The sequence below is a fragment of the Eretmochelys imbricata genome, chromosome 25 (assembly GCF_965152235.1).
Source record: "Eretmochelys imbricata isolate rEreImb1 chromosome 25, rEreImb1.hap1, whole genome shotgun sequence".
NCBI lineage: Eukaryota > Metazoa > Chordata > Testudines > Cheloniidae > Eretmochelys > Eretmochelys imbricata.
In genome coordinates this window covers 7,084,095-7,107,356 of record NC_135596.1, presented here as the reverse complement: position 1 = coordinate 7,107,356, position 23,262 = coordinate 7,084,095, and the positions used below count along the sequence as shown (strand labels likewise).

Sequence of the window (23,262 nt, the reverse complement as noted above, 5' to 3'; positions counted from 1 at the left end):
TATATATATATGCAAATTTTGCAGGTGAAATTCATTTGTTTAAAATAAACTGTTTTAAAATAAATGTAATTGTTTGAATGCCCTGACGCATTCCATTAGTCTTCTGCAAAGTCTCACGCTTTTTCTTTACCAAACCTAAATTTGGATTTCAGTTTGTCCTGCTGCAGCTTCCAGCCAAACTTGCTCTGCAGACTCGATTCTGGAGAACTAGAAATAAACTTTTACCTTCACCTCTCTTTGGGCAGATCACTGAGCTGTTTGTCAGATCACTGAGCTGTTTGTTAAAGCACCAAAATGATACTGAGCAAATATAAATGCCCAAAGCACTGTACAAATACTAATCAGCACAAAATATATTTATACAGTGCAGCCTGGCTGCAGAGATAAAGAAATTGGCTGCCTAAAGAACAGTCCACGTTAAACTCACTCAGTTCTATTCCGGTTACGATGCCTTCCCTGAAGTCCATCCCTCAGTAGTTTTTGTGGTTTATCAGTGTCTTCCTATCTTTAAAAATATTTTTGCTCGCTTGAGTTGCTGTGAAAGCCCTACTATAGCAAACTAGACATGGGAAACCGTGAAAGAACTGTGACTATCTAAAGCTAGTACCAAAGAACTAAAATACCTTAGGAAATGTAGTTTCTGCACTAGCATCTCTTCAGTTATATCTTTCTCTCACGAATCAATCACTGTATCCCCCACATCACTCTCAGTGTTCCCTTTCTCAAGACGATGTTTTGCATGTTTATAGAACTGGCTGAACAATGGGGAGGGGTGTCTTAAACCTTCTCTTTGGGTTTCTTTCTAGCCAATTGGAGCTTTGCTGCTGGAACACTGTAGAATCACCAAAGAAGAGGAGAATGTCTTTTCAATCAGTGAGTTTTGGATAAAGCTCATGAATTTCACTCTCCTTAAAATGTGGTGTGTAACTTTTTCCTTCTCAGTCAAGTGTTGAAAGGGCAAGTGTAAACATTTCTGGGGTCAGCTTATGTACCGTATTGTGGGGGGATGTCAGATCCCAAATGGGACAGAGGCAGTACTTGAAAGGGGAGACGCTTAAGGAAAACCCTGGGTGTTGTAGGAAGTGGTGTTGGGGATTCAATAGAGGCCCCTCTTCCCTCTCTGTACTGCATCATTGCCACTTTGTGGTATAACTACTGCGTTTCTGAAGAGGCGGTCTCATGGCTGAGGTGTGAAAACCAAGACCCTGTCTCACGTTTTGTCAGTCAGGACGCTAGCTCTGGTGCCCTGGACAAATGATATATTTTGTCTCTTGGCTCCCCCTTGTATTATCAATAGGCTTTTCAGTAAGAATTTTCAGTTCTTCACTCCCTCTCCTAAGCTGCGATACAGTGATGCTGTGTGCTAAGTAGCTACTGTGCTCTGTCCCAGAGGTGGCTGCATTCACTGCTGGCTGAAGTGATCCCTGAGTGCAGTTTGTAGAGCTTGGTGGGATAAAAGGAGAAGTGGAAGCGTATGAATTGTTAAACACCAGTGGAAGAAATTCTCGTCTGGGAAGACTGGATATTGACACATTGCTGCATCTAGGCTCTTTCTTTCTGGTAAAAATAAAATGAAGAGGCTCAGATAAAGTACTTGTCAGGGCTGTCCTATTCCCGGTACTCCCGCCATGCTGTTTGGCCTTGTGTCGATAGCAGTGGCTCCAGCTGGCTCGTGGCCTGTTGTCCTTTGTAAGCAGCCTTTCATCCAACAAGCAATCATTGTGCAAATGGTATGTGGCAAAAATAACAGGATGTTTCCTCCAAGGCCATCCCCATATCTGTTGGCCTGGCTGTCGGCGCAGCTGCTTCAATGTGCGGAGCCTTCAGTCCCTGCTTGCTGGAATGGAGGCAAACTCCCACGGTCTCCGCTGGACCTTCTTGAAACAGTGTGCCTACAGAGAGCTGCCTGGGCACCAGCCTGCCGCCTGAATTCCTGCTGCTCTGGGGCCTTCCCCGCCCCTCAGCAGAGCAGTAACCTTGGGACATGAGCTTTCTGCTAAAAGGTGCTGGCTTGGCAGCCCGAGAGACCGGAGTCTTGTATCCCTTGAATGGGTACAGCAAGGGCACTGCTAGCTTCCCATGCCATCCCAACAAGGTGTCTCCTGCTCCAGAAAGATCACCTCCCAGGGCGACAGGCGAGTTTACTCAGCCTGCCAACAAAATGGGGCAATTAGTGGTGGCTTTTGTGATGGTCACGCTCATGAGACCCATCAAAGCTCCCTTTGCATGAACTAATGATGAGCCAGCAGCTCTCACTGCTGTCCTGGGCCGGAGTCTGTCAGGTGCTCTGAAAGTGACAGATTATTGCAGCCTATTGCCACCCCACTGAGCCGTCCAGCCCTTCCCTGCCATCCCACTGGAATGACTGTCACAGACTCCAGCTATCCCAAAGCTCTGCACAGCAGCACGACAGACTGCAGGTCAGCAACAAAGCAGACCAAAGTGGCGGTTCCTTCCCTCAGATGTTTGCCTGCACTGCTTTGCATAGAGGTGGCCCTCTTTGAGAACTGAGGTGTTTGACCAGGACACTGAGCCTAATTCCAACTTGTTCAGCTATGTTCTCCCTTGTTAGGTTCCCTGCTGAAGCTTTGAGATGTGGTGCTTTTTGCTGCCTCTCCTGAAATTTGGTGTGGTTTAAACAGCTGCCCTGTTCCATCCCAGAGGTGGCTGCACTGCAATGACACATGAGCTGATTCCTTTGTGTATCCTTCATATAGCTCTGTGGTAGGGTGTCTTTTGGGATGAAAGGTACAAATAGATCATAGAATCTCAGGGTTGGAAGGGACCTCAGGAAGTCATCTAGGCCAACCCCCTGCTCAAAGCAGGACCAATCCCCAATTTTTGGCCCAGATCCCTAAATGGCCCCCTCAAGGATTGAACTCACAATCCTGGGTTTACCAGGCCAACGCTCAAACCACTGAGCTGTCCCTCTCCCTGTGAGCATGAGCCATTGTAAATGTGCATTAAGAGGGAGATGAGCCCCTTTCACTGGGTCTGTGCCACTTTCGCTGGACAGTTGCTGGCAGTGACCTTTCCCCAGTTGGCTGCTGTGTAACTTTTCCAAGAGAATAAAATGACTGGGGGTTACTGGGCTGTGCCCATGACAAACCACGTTACTGGGTGCTGCAGCCACTGGCTTTCCTGGGGGCGGGGTTCACAGCAGCTCTGCCCCAAACTGCCCCGTCAGGATTTGAAAGCAACTGACTAAAGCTTTAGTCCCACTGCAAAGTGTGTGACTGGGAGGCTGGGTGTGTCCCGTGGGGCAGTGCTTCTGAGGCCATGTTACACAAGGGGCTTGAGTGAGGAGATGATGGGGAGAGAAAGGGGGCTGGGGCCTGGTCCTACTAATTTCTGCTAGTGGATCTCCTGCCCTTTTTAAATAAATAAAAGGATAGTTGTGGCCTGACACAGGCAAAGGGGTCACTGGTGTTGAGGAACTCGTAGTGACACCTGCTGGTGGGTGAGGGAGCATTTCTCAACCATCCATTCCTTGTCCCCGGCAGGTTTCATTGAGGAGCCAGACAGGAAATACTCCTTTGAATGTGACACTGAGGAGCAATGCCAGGAGTGGATTGAGGCTCTCCGAAGAGCCAGGTAGGGCAGCCGGTTGGGCGGGGGGAGCTTCTCCACCATTGCGCTGTTCTCGTGTTCTGCAGAACACAGCTCAGCCCTGGGTGTGCCCCGCTGGACTTGGGCGGAGAAGAGGGAGCTCGCTTGGCAGCAAGCAGCACCAGGAGCTCTCTGCCCAGTGCAGTAGAGACATCTCTTGTACGTCATTATCTTGGTCGCTGAATAGGGAATTGTTCCTGGGCCTGGACTGATCCTTCACATGCTGTTTGGTGGCTTCCCTGATCACAGCCTCTGGCACTGCATTAGGAAAACTGGCACCTGAGCTCTGTGGAGAGACGACTATAGGAAGCCACAAGGCACATTCGCTCTGTTGACAAGGGTGGGACGGTGGCTGTAGCCAATGGTCCTTTGCCGTGGCCCGTGGGGGAAATGCCCACTGGCCATCTAGCATAGTCTGCCCCATCCCCACGAGCACTGCTGCAAGAATGTTCACCGGTGCTAGAGCGGAGACCTTCTACAGGGCTCTGAGCAGCATGCGAAATAGATCCCCTCGATTTAGCTAGACACTCCTCGTCTTACAGCTACGAGTTCATGAGAAGAAGTTTGATTTTCTATCGGAATGAGATTCAGAAGATGACAGGGAAGGTGAGTGTCTCTGATTTATCATCCGCTAGCCCCTTTCCTTCCATTAAGGCCAAGAATAGTCAGTCCCTAGGGAGAGGTGGGGGGGTTGCTGCCTGGTTTATACCAGGAGAGAATTGGAGCAACCAGAACTGCGTGAGGTTGTTGTTGTTTTTTCCCTCCTTGGGCTTGTTGCAGCCCCTGGGAAAGAGCAACCCCTTAATAACTTAGTTCTTGAAACCATCGGTGTCAGAGCTTCCAATCCGTTTTAAGGAACCTGCCTGCACCCAAGGTTGCTGTACAGACTGCCGCAGCAATGGCCCATTTAACTTCATGCCTCCAGCTGGGGAACCTCTAGTGCAGGTCAGGTTAGATCCTGCTCGGTGCAATGGCACTGGTGTGTGGGGGTGGCTGGGACTCTGTCCTTCAGGGGCTTGGGACTCAGGTGAAGTACCTGCCTATGCAATGCCAAGTGCTTACAGCATGTCGTGCCATGTCTTCTATGGGGCTTGCTGTGAAGCAGGTGTGTAATTGTCCTGATGCCCAGTTCTCATCTGGCAGAGCTCTTACTAATTTAACACTGATGAATGTTTGAACCTGGCAAAATCAGGCAAGGGCTATGTAACATCCCTGCACCCTTCTGCCTGTGCAGGCATGGGCTTCCCCCACCTCTGCCCTGCTCCTGCTTTCTAACGGAGAGACCAGCAAGCCATAGGGTGACTGTGTGACACCAGCACACACACTTCTGTACTAGGATGGCTAAAAAACCAACCCACATAACTGACTGTCTTACAGCCTCCAGAAAGGCTGATGGACTGATCTTTGCCACACCTCCCCATCCCGCCACCCTGTGTTTCCTGCTTTGACTAGGAATCAACACTCAGTCTAGAAGTTAATTTGACCATAATCGGATGCCCAGGCCTTAAGTAAAGGAATGGCTCTGGCTGTATAATCTCATATGCTGCAGCTTGTCCCAGTGTACTGCAGCCCTGTGAGGCGGCCCCGTCCTATAAGGGGAGGCACTGAGATCAGCCTGGGCAAACCTCCCTTGAATTGTGCAGGAAAGGCAGGCTGGGTGCCTCGCTCCCCCTTACTTACGGGCATGTGCTCTCGCTGCAGGACCCCCTGGAGCAGTACGGAATCTCCGAGGAAGCCCGATTCCAGCTGGGAACACGCAAGCTGTAACCTGGCAGCCTCCGTCCCCGCCCAGCCCAGTGGGGCTTAACTGGCATTCAGTCACCTCCTGGTGGGGGGTGGGGGTGAAAACACCAACCCCCTGTCGGGGGGAGCTCCTGGGACCAAGTGACTTACTTATGGGCCAGATAACTTGTATGTCTTTTTTTTTTTTTAACGGATTCATTGCACACTCCCCTTCCTGTTTGTCTTCAGCCCCTCCGAGCTCCCATCTCCCCGCAGCAAGAGTCTTAACTGGCCACTGCTGTGTCAGCTTTAACTTGATGGACCATAAAACTGCTAGGCTGAGGGACTTATGGGCTGCCCGTTACTCACTAGATGCTAGCCCCTAGGGCCACTGAAAGCCCTCATTCAGAGTCCCAGGGGATTTCAGCTATGATGCTGATGTGGAAACCTGGCTGGACTTGTCCTGGTGGGAGCAGCCCAGGGGTCTTCCAGCATATGGTGCTATTATAAGGCAGGGGTGATCTGGGGTAGAGGGCCGGTGTCTGTTCTAGGCCAAAAACATGCATTTCTGCTGGGAATGGCCTCAGGGCTTTGGCCATCCAGCTCTGCAGGCCGCCTGTTGCACGCCTGGTGGCTGGAGTTTGTCACCTGGGTGCCCTGAGCCAGCTGGTGGCTGATGCTTTGCTGGCTTTTGCAAAAGTGGCTAATCTCAAAGGGAGGAGGAGGGTCTTTCGTTAAGGGGGTGTGGGGTTTTTTTTTTTGGCCGATGGCATTCCTTTGCTCATAGCGGTGGGGTCCTCGGCTTTGAAATGCCAGACTCACCCCTCTCCCGCACTTAACTCTGTCGGGCCCACTCTAGCTGCTAGATCTGTACTGGACATTGTTCAGCTACTGAAGCTAGATGCAGGGAGCAGCTGTTTCAGGTAAGGGAAGCCCTCCTCTGTTATGGATTGCTACCCCCAAATGGAGGGAGGAGGAACTGGCCCTTACTCTAAACAGGGTTAACTTATGTGACTGCTGGTGCTCCTGCCCCCCTCCCTAGCTGTTGCTGCTCCGCCTGACAGTGTAGCTGTAGGGGGCAGTGGCTTCATTTCTTTACACAAACCTACAGCAGCAGCGATTGCATTGTGACATGCACACAGGGTTACTGGGGCCTGTCTCAGCTCAACACCGTTACTAAGGTCTAATTTTGAACTAATGCAGATGAATCCAGCTACCACGAGCCACCCTACAGCATCTTTAAAATGCACTTCCAACTTGCCGCACAGTGTGGGGTTGTGGCTTTCTCACCAGTACCCAGGAGTGAGCAAAGCAAGGGTTTGAAAGACACCTGCTGTGAGGCAGTCTAAACCAAACTCCTCCCCCTGACCTTGAGAGCAAGCTGCAGTTCTTAGTGGCATTGTTCCCTTGCCTGGGGGGGGGGGGGGGGCGGTGCTGTGCAGTCATTGGCTTCCAAGAGCAGGTGGCCTGCTGTGGGGCTAGTGAAAACAGCTGGGTGGATGCTGCTGTAGTCCCCTTTACTGGAGGCAGTGTGAGAGGTAGAACTGTGTGGGGTGTAGAACCACATCTTGTCCATGCTGAGCTGGGAGACAGGGTCCTACAGCACGAAGAATAGCTGTACAGGGCTACTTCAGGCTTTTTTCCATATACAACACCCCTCATCTGTTTCTGCAGCTTCCCTCATCCTCAGGAGCTTGAGCAGAAAAGACCAAAGCAATCCAGTGATTTCTGGAGGGCTGGGAGACCTGACCTAATTTTTTCTTAAAGTGCTTCAGGCATGTACTGCTCTTAGGAGACTCCCAAGGAGGAAATAATTCAGGTTTAGAACATTAGTTGAGGCTCATTGTTTTAGTACAAGACATCAGCTGCAACATTTTACTATCTCCAGTAGAGGTGGGAGATGGGGGCCCTGCCCACCTCTGCACCAGGACCACATGTGTTTGATGGAGGCTGTTGCTAGTAGCTTCTACGTGCAGCTCTAGGACTCAGCGGATGAGCCCTGTACAGTGTGGGAAAGAGGATGTAGTACATGAGTTGAACTGATCATTTGTCCTGTCCACATGGAATGCTACTGGAGAGCAGCCTGCAGGCTGGGTGATGGGTGGAAGTTGTTCCTCCACTTTGTGACTCACTCTGAGGCTGCTCAGTGGTGAACCTCTGGCTGGTAAGAGTGGGGGAGGCTCTGGAAGACCTTGGGAGTCCAGCCATGCCTTCCTCTTCATTGCCCTGGAAAGCAGCGAGAGGATTAGGCAAGAGCACACTAGAGCTTGTGCTTTAGAGAACATGACCTCAGCTGCCTCTATATTGCATTCGCAAGCAGCCCTTTTCTTAGCCTTTGCTGTTGCCCAGAGGTAGAGCAGAACACAGATCCATGGTTTTGGTACTGAGCCCAGCACTCCCCTTTGAGAGTAGTGACAAGGTTTGTTCAAATACAGCTCTTGCTATCTGGGGGCTGCTAAAGTTTCCAAGGTTACTAAAGTAGGCTCAGTTCTAGCAGCTGTCTTCTTGCTGCAGTTAAAGTCTTTGCCCACTTTCACCAAAGCTGAGGCAAAGGCTCCATAGCAACTGACCTAGGAAATGGTGTTTAAGAGGGTGCTTTGAACTCTGTTGTGACGGTTACATTCCCATCCCCACTGTCAGCAGCTATATAGCAAGAATTGTATTCCCAGTGTCTCGTCTCCTTTAAGTCAGCTAAGACAACTCAGCTTAAGCCAGGAGCAGGCTCTTTATTAACTCTGTAACATTGGTACATCCCATTAGGGAAGCTGGAGCCTTTTTTTAGCTAGGAGGAAGCTGGGAAATGCAGTAGTTTCATACAGAATAAACTGAATTAGGGAAAAGATTACACCCAGTATTTCTCTCTCATGCTCAAACCTCATGGTCCCAGGAGCCAGCTTGCTTTTTGGCACTTGCCTTTAGAATCAGCGTTGCTTAGTATGCTGGCTGACTCAATTCTCAATACTTGTGTTACTGGACTGTCCCTTCGTGCCCTACGGTCACCTTACTTGAGAAATCGTTGACAATATTTAAAATCCTGGCAGGTGGCCATGTGAACATTAGCTCATGACAGCTAAGATTTCAGAACTGGAGAACTGGTTATTTAGACCACTCAAACTACTGTATAAATATTCTCTCTTCTGCCCTCCTTGTACAAAAACACTAGCTTTTTCTTGTTACCCTTTCAAAGGGCAGACCTTAAGCTTACAGTTACCATTGCACACTGTACAGAAATGGGCATTTTATTAGGGTTGGGGGAGGTACATTAGGTGAGCAAGGAACAGCTCCAGCTATTTGATTAGATTCGGAGGTACGTAAATTTCACTTTCATTACTTGATTGAATGTATGAAGACAGATGCTGTGAACAGTTATCTGAGCATGGGTGCCCAGTAACTCACTAAAACTAGCTTTACGGTTCAGGATTAAGGGGAAACAGGTTTAGGAATCTGTTATTACTGGTCATTTATATGCAAAAGTTTCTCATTATCTGTTCAGGTTCCTTTTTGTGGTTAGTTGCTCTAACAAAAGCGTTATATATGGGTGCTGTTCATCGGCTGTACAATCAATGTTTTAAACAAACACCTGTCATGGTTTTAACCTGGGCATAAATTGCAGCTGCTGTGTAAGAATCCCATGTGCATTTTCTTCAAAAAGAAAGGTTGAAAGGGGAATAAACGTTGCAATCAGTAAGGGTTGGATTTTCATTCATACCTAAGATCCCTTGACTTTCAGTGGGATTTGTGCTCTTAACTTATGGGCTTTGGAAACACCTACCCTCAAAATGATATGACCCTTTGGACAGGAAGGAAGCAAACAGCAGACCAGAGGTGTAACTGTCGTAGAGTCAATAGAAAGACTATTATAGCTGAAAGCATCACCCTTCTTACCCATGTCTGAGCCAGAATGGTTGGCTGCAGCAGTGGGGCTGAAATGGGTATGGCAAATGAAAATCAACAGCAGCTGCCAGGAGTAGGGCAGTGAGGTAGGAGATTCCTAGTGGGAGTGTAACAGCAGAGATCCTATAGCAGGAGCACCGAATAAGCCCAATGGGCCAGCCAATATTATCCCCTCTACAGGTCAAAGGCTACTGAATTCTCTCCTGACATGCTTTCCTCTACTGGGGCCTGACTCACTGTAGGGAAGCCTTGCAAAGGAAGGACTCCAGAAAATGTGTGTCTAAGCATGGAGCACCTGTTCAGTGTGTTGCTGTGACCCTGTAAGTTCCTCACATAAGCCCAGCCTTAAATCCATCCCTATTCAGTGGAGCATGTGAATGCTTTGAATAGTGAGGCCTTTTGTCTCCACTGCAAGATACCCATTGAGCAAATGTTTTTAAACCATCACTTCTGCTCCAGGCAGGAGAGTTTAAGGAAAGCTAAACTAAGTTGAGCAACCAAGTCACTTAGCAAGAGTCAGGGGAAAGCTTTTTGTACTGTGATTTTCAGTTGCTAGCTCCTCAGAAGATCATGTAGTGCTTTATAGGGGAATGGAGGCTCAAAGTGAAAATTCTACTGTTACAGCTAGAGTCAAGTCAATTGCCCAGTTACACTCAGTGACAGGAGCCTTGCAGGTCCACTACTCCAGCAACTGGAGAGTATTGAAGGGGATCTCTGCACTTGTGCTGTAGAGGATACAGAACGCGATCCTCATCTGAAATGTAAAGAAAGCAAAAAACCCATCTGCTAAAGTACTGAAGCACCACCACAGTACAATGTATTAAAATACATACATTTTAATATAAAGACAAAACTTCAAAGCATTGTTTCAATTACAAATCAAGGTAAAAGACAAGAAATTAAAGTGGAAGGGAGGGGAGAAAAAAACTAATTCTTGCATTGTGGAAATTAGAAGGGTGGGTGGAAAATATATATATAATATATATATATAATATTACATACATATATACACACCAGAAGAATTCACACTAGTTCTATGGAAGAATGACAGGGCAACATACCAGTATAAAAAAAAACCAAATAAAGATAAATTAGGGGAAGTTTGAATTTTAAATAATTCAATTTCATAGGCTAAAATGTATAAACTAATTCCTATTCACTAGGAAACATCCCATATCACATGTTTAAGCAAGAAAATGGGTATTTTTTGTTTTAAATCCATTGAAAAATGGATTTTTATTAGTAGTTAAAAGTTTTACTAATCAATTCCTGAGCAACAGCAACTTCATTTGCATTCCTCTGTCCAGTCCCACCCAGCAAGGGCAGACTCCCACTCCTAAAATGCTTTCTTAAAAAGAACAGAGACCTAAAGAATTGGTTTTTAATTTAAAACTGACCACTTCAAGAATTTATATTGGGGGGCAGGAGGGTGGAGCCAAGCAGGCTGGATTAGTCCATTCTGCCTTCTCTTTATTAACACCAGAAATATCACCTTTCCAAAGGACAATTCCACTGCACCAGAAAAGCAACCAGATGTACCTTAGAATCAGAGGGTCAAACTTGAGAGAACTTCAGCTTAACATCTTCAAACCTTTACGAAGTGGTTAGCTCATCTTTAATATTGAAATTAAAGCATGAAAACTAAAAAGACTTTGAGACAGTCACAAGCACTAAATAGACAGGAGGGATATTTTCCATTTTAGTATTGGGTTTATGCCCTGAAGTTCCACAACAACAGCATCTGGTATTGCAATATTCAGTCTAAACAGATATTTATAATGCATAAAAGGATAAATAAAATATGGAACAAAATTTAATAAAAAGGTAAATCCAACTCATTCGTGAAAAACAAAGGTCATCTATGGAATTGTTCAGGGGACCGGGGGAAGGGAATTTGAATTAACACAAAAAAATCAGATACTTTTATACTGACTAAATTTATACTTAAAAAACCTCATCTACTGTGATTTCCCTCAGTGCTGCAGAGATAGTTCACAAAAACACTTACTGATTTCTCCCCAAACTGTGATTTAAATAGGTTAAGGTTTTACAGTCCACTGTACAGTTTCCATTTCTTATTAGAAAGCAATAATCGTTCTGAGCTACCAGTGCTCTTAATGCTTTTGGCTCAGGCAAAACAAGAGAAGCAGAATTATTAACAGCAACCACCTATGAGTATTAATTAGGAGAACTCCCTCTAAAGAAAAAGGGTGTCAAAATGTTCATGCTTCCAAGCTCTGGTATACACAAGGGTTGCTTTCAATATAGAAAGCAAACTGACTATATGTGGTCAATAAATTCCTAAAAGAGCCCTCACAGCTAGTACAGAGTTAGAAAGCTAATTACAGCTCTTCAGGGAGCAGCACCTGTGACTGAAGTTACTTAGCAATCCTGGTTAGACTCTAATGAATAAGGCTACTTCCAGGTCAGTGAAGAAAACTGTCAAGTGTATTGATAGTCCCTGGGGAGGAAAATAGCACCATTTTCAGAATGGGTGGAGGGTGGCTTTTATTGTAGGCCTGAAGTCTAGTCAGTGAGGGGAAAATGTGTCCCTAAAACAGCAGCTTATGGGAGACTGCAGCAAGCCCCAGCTCTTGACATCTCTCTCCCCCATTCCAGCAACCATGGGAAAGGTGGGGTGCAGCCTTCAGCTGTGCAGACTGGTGTGTGTGTGTATTGTATCTATATATAAATAGGAAGAGTGATGAGACACGAGCAGTTTAAGGGTCTGATCCTGCCAACACTTCCTTGGGGGCATAGCATTTACTACCAGTGAGATACTCCTGGTAGAGGAGTCAGTGTTTGCAGGACCGGGACTTAGCAGAAAAACACCACACACACTTTGTGCTGAAGTTACCTCATCCATCCCTCCAGCTACACCACAGGGAGGAATCCTGCTCTCATTGAAGTCAATCTTAAAATTTGCCTGGCTGACTCTAGAGAGAGGGATTGAACCCTGAATTCATCTTACAAACACCCTTGGAAATTGTCTGAGTCTCCCTAGATGTCACAAAGAACTGGGCTCCACGAATGAACTTTTGAGAGAAGGGAAGCGTATGTTGGACTTTAAGAAAACAACTGGAAGCGACTGCGTTCCCACAAATGAGCATTCACATTAGCAAGACGTAAGCAGACATCGCGGCATATGGCAGGCATTACAAATTGTCCCTGACGCAGCGTGGTTAATGCAGTTCCCTGCCTTGACACACTCCAGCTATCCTGGTCCTAGGACTCTCAGCAAAATGGCAGGATGCTAGGAACAAACATCATTGAAACCCAATTTACTTTAATGCACAATCCAAGCAGGATTTGAACCCAGGTCTCCAGAGGTGAAAGTCTAGCAGTTGGCTTTGTGTCACCTTCCCACCTACCCTAACACCTATTTAACCAGAGCTATTGTCAGTTTCTCCAGAAAGGGAAGGTGTGGAAGGGAGGGATTACAGATTTCCTCTACAAGGATCTTTCTTTAAATAAACCCAGCTATCAATAAAGGACTGAATCACCCAAGATAGGAATAAAACTTGCCTCCATTTCGCAAACAGTTTTACAGCTACATCTCCTTCTACCCTCCATTTTTTGTCATTTCATCAGTTCCAGTACAAAGGGGAATGAGGGAGGGAGGATTGGGTGTAAATGATGTTCTTTTCCCTGCCTCTCCATCCATTTTTAGCTCCATTTCTGTGCTTAAAAACCAATCTTCTGAGGCACGTGACATTCGATCATTTTTAAACAGATGCCATTTTCCCCAGAAGCAAAAATTACTTCATCCTAGATGTAGACACAAACTTTCACAGCCAAGAGAAAAGCAGGATAAGGCACGTGGGCCACTGCAAGCGACACGCAGCTAAAGGTGTGCATGGCCCGAGATGCCGCTTAGCCTAACAACAGCCACATCTGTCAAGCAAATTTGAAGCAACTGCTTGAACTTTGGAATCTGTAGATGAAAGATGCAACGTAAATGCTGGTTTTCACTCCTCTAACAAGAGGGCCTGAAATCTGCTGGTTCAGATGACTTTCTCCAATACCCAAATCAGTGAGTTCAGGGACACTCACTGCTATGCAGCTAATATGACTATATTAAAACAGGCTCTGACACCTTAATAACTGCACCAATTTAAAACCAAAGCCGTGTGATTTTGGGGGTGGGAAAGTGCGACAGGATGGCATGGACGGGAGCTTTAAAACTCTTGTCTATCCACAGGCCAGCGATAGGCACAATCACTTCAGAAAGCACAACTCGAGTGACAGCAAAAGCAGTCATTGGACAAGATTCTCCCCACCCCCAGTCAACGTACCTACCTGCACAACTGTTATACAGAGGGGAATTCAGCCTACATAGCCCACTCCAATTCTTGGCCTTGCTACTGAAACTGTTCACAAAGCCAATTATCAATGGGGTGAATGCAATTTGTGTTCTAACAGATATTTATCCCCACAGTAAAGGGAGCAAGAATAACTGAAAAAACTAGAAAGTCTCATTGTCTTCTTGTGCTACCTGCCATCTCATACGTAGATTGTGCTTTGGGACAGGAGCGCTCTCTCTTACAGCACCTAGTACAAGGGGACCTGATCTACGACCAGCGGCCCTAAGTGCTACCACAATAGTTCACCTAAGTTTGAATTCTTTTAATATGCAATTCTAAAATGGTTGCCTTTAATTCCTGGTTCACCTGACAGTCTAGATTATAAACAAATTGGGAGGAAACAAGCCGGGGAGTGGCACTGCTAACAATAACACCTCTCTCAAGGAGAGAGGGCACCCTCAATGGATCATCTCTGATGTTCATACATATGGGAAGCTTTAAAGAGAGCTGCATGTATCTGTCTCAGGGTTTTGGTTTTTTTTTTTTTTTAAGGGAAGGCTATGGGATCCTCCATACAAACCCGTAACCAACTCCACTTGAGAGGAGCAAATGACTCAGCACATTTAGGAACAAACCCACTTTCTCCTCCCCTTCCCCCACAATTTGCTGCCCGGTAGTTTCCCCAAATACTTGGGGAAACCATCACTCCTGCAACCTGCACTTAAATGAGTGACGAGATTTAATATCTAGTATTTATGATCCTTCCCAGGAAGATCAATGCACTTTACAAAAAGCAGCCAAGTGCCATTATCCCCATTTTACAGATGAGGAAATACAGGCAGAAACTGATTTGAGAGAGGTCCCATGTCAACAACAGCCAGGTCTCCAGTTCCATTCCAATGCAGCCCTCATGTACACAAGGGAAAGTGGCCTATTTTCTGGATTCCTCAGCCATAGGTAGCACTGTCCCATATCAGAATTCTTACTGAATGACTAACCCACCAAAAACAGCTAATTTAAATTAATGCCTTGGGAGCTCCCCTAACTTTCTGACACTCCAAGATGTTGTCCAAGGGCTGGGAAAGGCAAACCAGACAACTGGAACAGATGCACTCTTCCCTTTTTTGGTGGTGTGTAACAACTTGTCTCTGCATCTGCAAACATCTACCCCCCACCTGTTTCACAAAGGGCCACACAAGCTTAGCTCAAAACAACATTCAGGAAGTTCGATTTTTTGGCAATGCAGATGCTACAAAATGCATTTTAGCTTCATTATGAGTCCCCCTGCCAGCAGCACCAATGTGAATGAGAAGGAACATTTGTGACAGTAGAAGAATGACTGGGCCAAGCATAGGAAAGTGTAAACCAGAAAGAATTCCTTTCTTGCACTTCACATTTTGGCTTAAATAATATTAAATAAATAAAGTACCACCTCAGGTTACTGAGAACAGGTCTCACAGCTCTGGCACTAAGCTTTCTTCCTAAGGTCACAAATATCCATAAATTTCCAGCCATGCAGATTAGATCTTTATTACTAATGCTTCACGCTTACGTGGGGCTTTTCACCCAGAGATCTCAAAGCAAGGCAAGTATCCTCCTGGTTTTACAGATGGGAAACATATGGAGATGCTGAACCAATGTGCCCAAGATTACAGTGAATAAGTGAAAGAGCAGGGAGTAAGACCCAGGTCTCTTGCCTGACCCCGGTGCATCATGTGACTCCCCAAAACTTTAAAAATCTATTTCCCAATTTCTCCGTGGAAAAGTGGAGATTCCCAGGGTGCAACATAGAGAAAAAGGGGCCTTTTGGTGAGAAGCAACAGAATTCCATAGCCTTGCCTGCCCCATTACTCTGCCCTGAATCAGGATCAGCCTGCCTGACACTTACCCAGAAGTCCATTTCAGCTGAGATTACTGGGAAGACGAAATCCGCAAGCAAGCAAGGTGCACAGAACACAGAAGGCTGCAACAGTCAAATTTAAAGGAAGAAGCTAACAAAGGCAGAGAAGCTCTGGAATCCCTGCAGGGCCAACTGCCCTCAGAAGCATGTTTGAAACTCACAATACAACAAAGGCTCTCATTAAACCCTTTAGCAAAACAACAGTGCTGAAGAGGCCATGTGCTTTAAGAGGATAATGGCTAGGAAGTGCCGCAGGTCTTGCTCCCATTGCACATGGCCAGGATGGGAATTCATTATCTGGTGAAAGCAGACTGACTCAAGTGATGTCATGCATTTCCCACCCATCTCTTAAATCAGGGATGTAACTGAGGCACATAGCGGGGTAAAGCTACAGGCCCTTAAGCAGTTGTTTACACTATTTCACTACCTACCTTTTTTTTAAATCCTCCAAGGTACTGAGTTTGCATTTTGTTGCCTTTAATTGAGATTAAGACTGCTGAGAAGGCCCTGCACCTTTCCGTTACCCAAAGATCTGGATCAGGCTGGCGTTGCCCAATTCACACCTGAACAATAACTGGGTTACATGTTTTCCTGGATTCCAGGACATAACTGTATATGGCTTCCACTAGAAGCTACTGGATGTTTCTCAGCTGCCACTCCCTGAGCATTACTTTCTTTTCTAGGTTCTTTCCCTGCTGCTAGGAATCCAGCTGGATGCATCACCTCCTCCCTCTCCTCTCCCATGCACAAACCAGAAAATGATTAAAAATATTCCTGGAGATTAGGGATAAGGATCAGTCCCTTTAGCGATCAATAATAAAGCAACATTACATTAATAGCTTCTGCACACATGGCACCTTTTGGAGAGGCTGAGACACTTAGGAGTGGAGGGGGTAACCGAGCTTGTTAATTTCTATGCCATTGCCCGCTATGTGGTCTAGAGGGAAGCAGCCAATTTGAAATACATTGAAGGTGGGCATTGTCAGTCAGGGTACTGCAAATTTCCAGAACAAATTCACTCCTGGGGGAAAGGAGGGAGCTGGTGAGAATAGGAAAGTAGAACACTTCCATCAGCTCCTCTGGACACACAGAACCAGCACAGTACTCACGGAGATACCAACCAAACCAGCCACGGAAGCACAGCACAGGAGAGTGCGAAGAGATATTTGGCCTGCTCCAAGTGCAATTAGGCAGCTGATTCACGAAGCCCAGCAGTTTGTGACAAAGGGAAACCACATTAGGGAGTTGGTAAGGGAGAGATCAACTCTATAGCGAATGGCTGCTTGCTGGAGGCTACCAAGTGCCTTTGATGCAATACGACCGTATCTCCCCACACAGAACTTAGGCCAGCACGGATTCACTTTAGCACCAGTGTGTTCTGAATCAAGTCACTTTGCTGTAGTGATTCCCCTTCTGTTACTGTGGTTTCCTTTATTGGCGCTTGGTCCAGTCTATGCTGCAGACTGATGTTTATGAACTAATGGATCCTCCTCCCCGTTTTGTGCACTTGAATAAATAAAAAACTTTTTACAAGTTTACTGTGCATCACACAACCTAAAAAATAAACTGAATAAAGTTTATGAAATTTATAAATTTTCATCACGTCTATAAAATACGGTCACTGCTCGGAGCGACACTTTTCTGTACACAGAACACCAAGTCACAATACAATTCAAAATGCACCAGTTTGATAGTGTGGCAGCAAATTAAGCTAGATTGTGGTGTTTTTGTGAACTACCATTTAAACCTATTCAAAGCAAAGAAATACAAAAGCGAATGCACTTAGAAGTCAGTAAAATGTACAAGGCTGAGCCATTTCGGAATCAAGTATCAAAACCTTACTAACAAAATACATTGTACTTCAACAAAAACAACAAGCTGAGCAAATCTGCTGCTATCTGCCCCAGCATAGAAGCTCGGTTTTCAATCTTCCCGATATTGTTAAAAAGGGCCTGACCAACACCAGTGATTATGCACCCTGTTCATATGCCAAATGACACCCCAAAACAAGTTAACAGTCTAGCTACTGAAATTCACAGTGACTTGAGCGCCACCAGAGGCTTTAATGGGCCCAGTGAAGTAGTCTAACAGGACTAGACTTAAGTTATGCTTCTTCTGTTCAAAGTGTCTGAACCAGCTGAGTTTGCACGGGTCAGATCAAGTAATCTAGCTGCCATTCCAGAGGGGAGTATTGCATTCTTGTTTGTAATAAACAATATTAAATGCCTGATAACTGAGCCATAAGCTCTGTTAAAAATAAAAACAACCACCACCCAAAACCAAAGACTGCCATTCTCTGTAGCTCCTGCTTTGCTGTAAACCAATGGACTTTGGTATATGAACAGAGTGAGTTGAATAAATAAAAGCAGACCTTTCTGAGAACTGGGTTTGGCATTGGTCAACCCTCAAATTCAGCACCAAGGATTTGAACTAGAGAGGCACAGTTCTGACGGATGAAATAGCACCGAGAGGAGGCTCTTTACATCTCTGCTGGTGTGCCAGTCCTTTATTATTCAGAGAATGGTTTCAATGAGTTGTGGTTTTTTATGACTTTAGATGGAATAAAATAAGCCAAAATTGTTTTCATTTTTAAAAAAAGATAAATACTTTATCTAAACTATCGACAATACAAACTGGAGCTTTTTTTAAGCATTTTCCTTTGCAGTTATTTTTCAACTCCGATTCACAGTAGAATATTTTCTCTGTTATTTAGGTCTTTTGTTTGTTTGTTTGTTTGTTTACTTTGTCCAGTAGTAAGAGAGTAGAAACCCCTGCCAGGCCAGGCGAGCACCTTTCAGTGGAAGCTGAGTGAAGTTGGTCCACGTTGTCCTTGCATAGGTCACATTGGGTTGAGGTAGAAATCCTAGTTACCTGTGGGACAGGAGGAGAGGAAGAGACCCATCTAAATTAGATGCATCAAATCAAGTGTGTGCCAGAAATGTCATTTACTATATAGTTCTTAGACCTTCTGTTAGCCAGGATCAACAAGGACAGAAAGAAGAACAATCTATGTGTTGATATCAGTCAAAATCAGAGATAGATGACAACTCAACAGGTCTCTTCCATCACACCTCAACCCTTCTTGGGCTGTGCAATCATGAAATTTGATCCCTTGTTCCTAGATTTAGGCTCCAGTTCAAAAAGGTAAACACGCAAGTAGTCCTATTGAAGATATGGGGATTATTCATGTGTTTAAATCAGGCATATGGAGCCTGATCCAAAGCCCATTGGAAGTCAATTGCAGCCTTTCCATTGGCTTCAGTGATGGACTTTGGATCAGGACCATGCTTAAGTACCATGCTGAACTGGGGGCTTAGATATTTGTCTGCGTTGACCTCTTCATCTGCTGGCCTAGGCACCTCCATGTGTCAAATCCAGGGCCACAGTTCCTAGGCCTTTGCTCTACATCTAGCTTCTGTGTTTATAAACCTCTGGTGTTGCCTCTTCCCCCCCCGTAATGTCTTGTCATTTAGATTGGAAGCACTTTGGGGCAGAAACTATCTAATGAATTTGTACAGTGCACCAAGGAGTCCTAATTTCAGGTGTGGTTTACTTAATAAAAATAAGGTATTTTCACAGTGCTCATACCCACATCATGCAGCTATAAACAAAGGACCCCAAAAACGTAACCACGGTCACATCTAGACGGGCCCGAATACAAGAATTCCTGTCAATGAAAACTGCTGAGGTTCTGCCCTTTGGTTTTGTTCTGCAGCAGGACGAAACTAAGACCTTTTGAAACCTTTCCCCCCAAAACAGAGAAAGCTCCCTGCACTCAGTGACCCTGTGGATAGGACAGTTACCTGGGATGGGGGAGAGAGGTTCAAGACCCTGCCTGAACCCAGATCTCCCAGATCCTAGGTGAGTGCCCTGTCTAGCTGATTATTCTGAGGAGTGGGTCTCTTCCCCTGCAACCTGAGACACCTTCCAGATAACAGCTTTGTCTAAACCAATGCCTGTCTGCAAAAAGTTTCAATTTTGATAAACTGGCATTTTCTAATGAAAAAACATTCATAAAAAATCCCTCCCATTCTATTCACACTCCTCCTCTCCAAATTCAATTTTCCATCCATACCCCCCGCCCCCCGTTTCCTCAAGCCTATTTTCCAGCCACCACCCTATTCCACTTTATAATTCAGGACTGTTTACATCTTCCGCTGACTCCAACTGCTGCTGCAGCTCTAGGCAAGTTACTTGACCTCCCTGCTTCAGCTTCCCCCATCAGCAAATCTGGAGGTAACTTACCTATATCACAAGGGTGTTGTGAGGATTTGATCACATTTGGAGAACAATATGACGGTGAACACACTATCTACATGCAAAGTGTTTGATAAGAATCTCAAGTGTACTGTAATTTAGTCAAATGCCACAAAAGGCAAAGGGTGTTACCCTCTACTGCAGAGATGGGCAAACTTTTTGGCCCGAGGGCCACATCAGGGTTGCGAAACGGTATGGAGGGCCAGGTAGGGAAGGCTGTGCCTCCCCAAACAGCCTGGCCCCTGCCCCCATCTGCCTCCTCCCACTTCCCACCCCCTGACTGCCCCCCTCAGAACCCCTGACCCATCCAACCCCCCCTGCTACTTGTCCCTTGACCGCCCCCTCCCAGGACCCCCCACCCCAAACTGCCTCCCCAGGACCCCACCCCCTATCCAACCCCCCCACTCCCTATCCCCTGACTGCCCCGACCCCTTTCCACACCCCCGCCCCAACAGGCCCACCGGGACCTCTGACCCATCCAACCACCATCCCACTCCTTGTCCCCTGACCGCCCCCCTCCCTGGACCCCACCCACTATCCAGCCCCCCCGCTCCCTGTCTCCTGACCGCCCCCCAACCTCCACCCTATCCAACTGCCCCCTGCCCCTTATCCAACTCCACCCGCCCCACTACCACGCCGCTCAGAGTGGCAGGACAGGCTTATTGGAAAGCCTGGCAGGTAGGCAGGCACAAGACGCATTGCTGCGGGAGAGGGGGGACAGCATTCCCAGCCGGGAGCTCAAGGGCCGGGCAGGACGGTCCCGCGGGCCAGATGTGGCTTATGGGCTGTAGTTTGCCCACCTCTGCTCTACTCGATGTACTTCTGTATCAGAGGATAGCAGCAGCATCAAGAACCTGCAGGAGGGCTTAACTAGGCAATCCTGAACTGCATTATAAAAGCAAAGGTTTTCATAAGGACAATATGAGACTTTCTGGTTGTGCATATCATTCTGCAGCTGCTCTGAAAGATTCTTTGACACTTGCTTTACTGTTATGCATGTGTGCACACACCTTCCAGAGTTTTTCTCTCTTCCACAGCCTCATTCCTTACTTAGCTTGGGCTAGATTTTAGCACAGGGTATTCCACTAACTAACCTAGCATAGTCAATCTAGCAAGCCCAAGACTGCCAAGGCAGGCAACAGCCCAATGGCTGATGCAATCTGTTCGTGCTTTACCTATCAGGGACAGGAAGCAGACTTCCCGCTTTATTCTTATCTAATTCAAATGATAATCACAGGCAGATTATACAGAGAATTATTAGATCAGGTTGCCACTATGAGGCAGACATGAATCACCAGGCTACTTTTGTAACTCCACTTTCAACAGCACTCTGCTTAGGCTCACAGTATCTGCAACCCTCCACTAGATCATCCTTATTCAGTTGTTTCCAAGGGGGGGGAAAGGGTTGTAGCCTATGGCCTAGAGTTCTCCTTTGTTACCCACAGAGGGCAAATTTGGTATGATGCCACAAAACCGTCACCACGCTGCCACCTACTGTCAAAGCAGCAGCAGCATGCAAGGTAATGACATGCCGACCTGCACGGGAGCACACCCTGTTGTGAGGGAGATAACCCTGCAAAACGCAGAGTGGGCAGCAAAACCCTGAAGGGCTGTAGCTCAAGTCAGATGCTTGGAAAAGATGAACAATCAGCTTCTCTTCCTAATTTTTCTCATGCTCTCAAAGCGGCACATATTCTAAAGTATTCAAGCCATGGTACTGCAGGAAACGTTGCTTCAAATAACGTAAATGGGCCATTGCAGCTCCCCCGGCCTGACCACAACGTTCCTGGATACCAGGTGAGTTACAGCATGGGCACTCAGCGTGTCGAGAAGTCCTGACTCCCAAAACTGAGGCCTGGAGATTACCCAAATTTTATTGGGATCTCTAAGTCAAAGAACCTGTCCCCACCCCGCTTCCAAGCTCAGTTATGGGCTGATGGCTGAAAAGGAAAGGAAGGTCATTTAGTATCTTGTACAAACCTCCTGTTTTCTCTAGCCTTACCTTACAAAATAAGAACTGTTAGCTAAGCAAGCTCTTTATCGTGGCTTAACCCCAGAAAGGTGCGAAGCATAAGGAGACTGCATGCCAAGTGTAACCCACATAGCGGACGCGCCGGTGGCGTTGGGCTGCGGGATCGTGGGCGCGGTCTGTGCCAGCGCCAAACGGGGCAGAGGTGGGTGATGGACTGTAAAGGAGGGACGGGAAGTTTTGTGCTGAAGAGAAGCTAGCTTCAGAGACAGAGCAGCGTTAGCGGATTGGACAGAAGCAGCAGAAGAGGATGGTAAAAAAGCATCATTAGCTGGGATGGACGGCAAGTTCTGCAGGAGCGCAGGCTCAGAGTGAGAAGCGAGTAATGGAGGAGGAGGGGGCAATGAAACATTAGGAGGGGGGGGAGCAGGGGTATGAAAAACAGCTTGCACTGGTGCTCTGTTCAGGTGCGGGGCAGCTCTGTTCTCACTGGACGTTACTAAGCTAGAGGAGGGGGACTGGAAGGATGAGGTGCTGGCAACAGCCTGCAGAGGGTTTAAGCTTAGCATTGTGCTGCTAGAAACAGCACTGCTGCTGAAACTGGCTCCAAACTGATGAGAAGAGGAGGCAGAAGGCACCGCATGGTTAAAAATACCTGCAAACAGGAGAAAGAAACTCAGCTTCAGCAGATGGGCTTTGTACAGTCACAAGTGACAAGAGAAACCAACAAAAAGCCAAAAAAAGCAAAATTATAGCAGTTACAGCCCCATACAAAATACGCAGCATGAAATAGCAGCAAGCAATGAGAGATAATGGTGCAGGCCAGGAAGTACAAGAGTCACTTACCTTCCTACTGCCAGCCTGTAAATGCCATGGGGAACAATGGCCAGACCCAAGAGAAAGCAGACCTTTTAATTCTACGCCACATGGGTAAGCTTTTGATGAGATTATCCAGGCACTAGAGTTCTTTACCTGAAGACTCAAATGACTGCTGTTCCCTCCTGCTTACCCACTTACAAGGCTGCAAAGCCAGAGAGTGAATATCCAGCAAATCTAAAACGCTAAGAGGTGAGAGTTAGGATTTCCCAACATGGTGCATGAATGATTATGGGCAGGACCTGTCTGAACCTGCCAATACTACAGGGTTAAAGGAAGATTCTTTCCTATCTGCTTCCACTAGTTTGTCTCATGAGAACAGCAGCACAGAATGCTAGAGGTCCACATGGCACTTGCCATTCCTGGCCCAGAAACACACTCTTATCAGTCTCAGTTCAAGAGCCAGCAGAATCCTACACAAATCCCATCAGCTTCTCATCTGAAAAGGATACAGATATTCAGCACAAACAAGGAAGAGGGAGAAAGAATCTTATGTCCTAATCTCAACCTTCACTGAAGCTGACAAGTCAGATATCCTTAACTATTCAGAGAGGGCAGCACGGCACGTTAAACCTTTAGACCTGCAGGGAGACCTAAACTAGTTCCAGCACAGTGACAACTGACGCAACCGCGTGTTATGAAATCAGAACATCTAGGTGCATTCCCATTTCCTTTAATCTTAGTTCTACGTTCATCTAGCAGAAAGAAAGCTGATTATTCTATCAGTCGTG

General features: G+C 46.5%; 2 protein-coding genes across 7 annotated transcripts in view; one reads left to right on the top strand and one right to left on the bottom strand.

Annotated features, from left to right (window-relative positions):
- Positions 1–23,262, top strand: part of PLEKHJ1 (pleckstrin homology domain containing J1) — a 95,823-nt gene that overhangs the window by 2,674 nt on the left and 69,887 nt on the right. The window contains exons 3-6 of one of the 3 annotated variants that reach the window (XM_077841876.1): positions 807–873; positions 3,504–3,594; positions 4,152–4,215; positions 13,427–13,564. In XM_077841876.1, coding sequence (XP_077698002.1) covers positions 807–873; positions 3,504–3,594; positions 4,152–4,215; positions 13,427–13,564 — 360 coding nt within the window. Of the gene's footprint in view, positions 1–806; positions 874–3,503; positions 3,595–4,151; positions 4,216–5,310; positions 5,518–13,426; positions 13,565–23,262 lie in introns of those variants that run through there. The other 2 variants (XM_077841878.1, XR_013348729.1) reach the window with 2 other exon arrangements.
- The window catches only part of DOT1L (DOT1 like histone lysine methyltransferase), a 104,259-nt gene continuing 91,042 nt past the window's right edge, over positions 10,046–23,262 (bottom strand). For all 4 annotated transcript variants that reach the window (XM_077841872.1, XM_077841875.1, XM_077841874.1 and 1 more), the window contains exon 28: positions 10,046–18,300. In XM_077841872.1, coding sequence (XP_077697998.1) covers positions 18,293–18,300 — 8 coding nt within the window. In that variant the 3' untranslated portion in view covers positions 10,046–18,292. The remainder of the gene's footprint in view (positions 18,301–23,262) is intronic.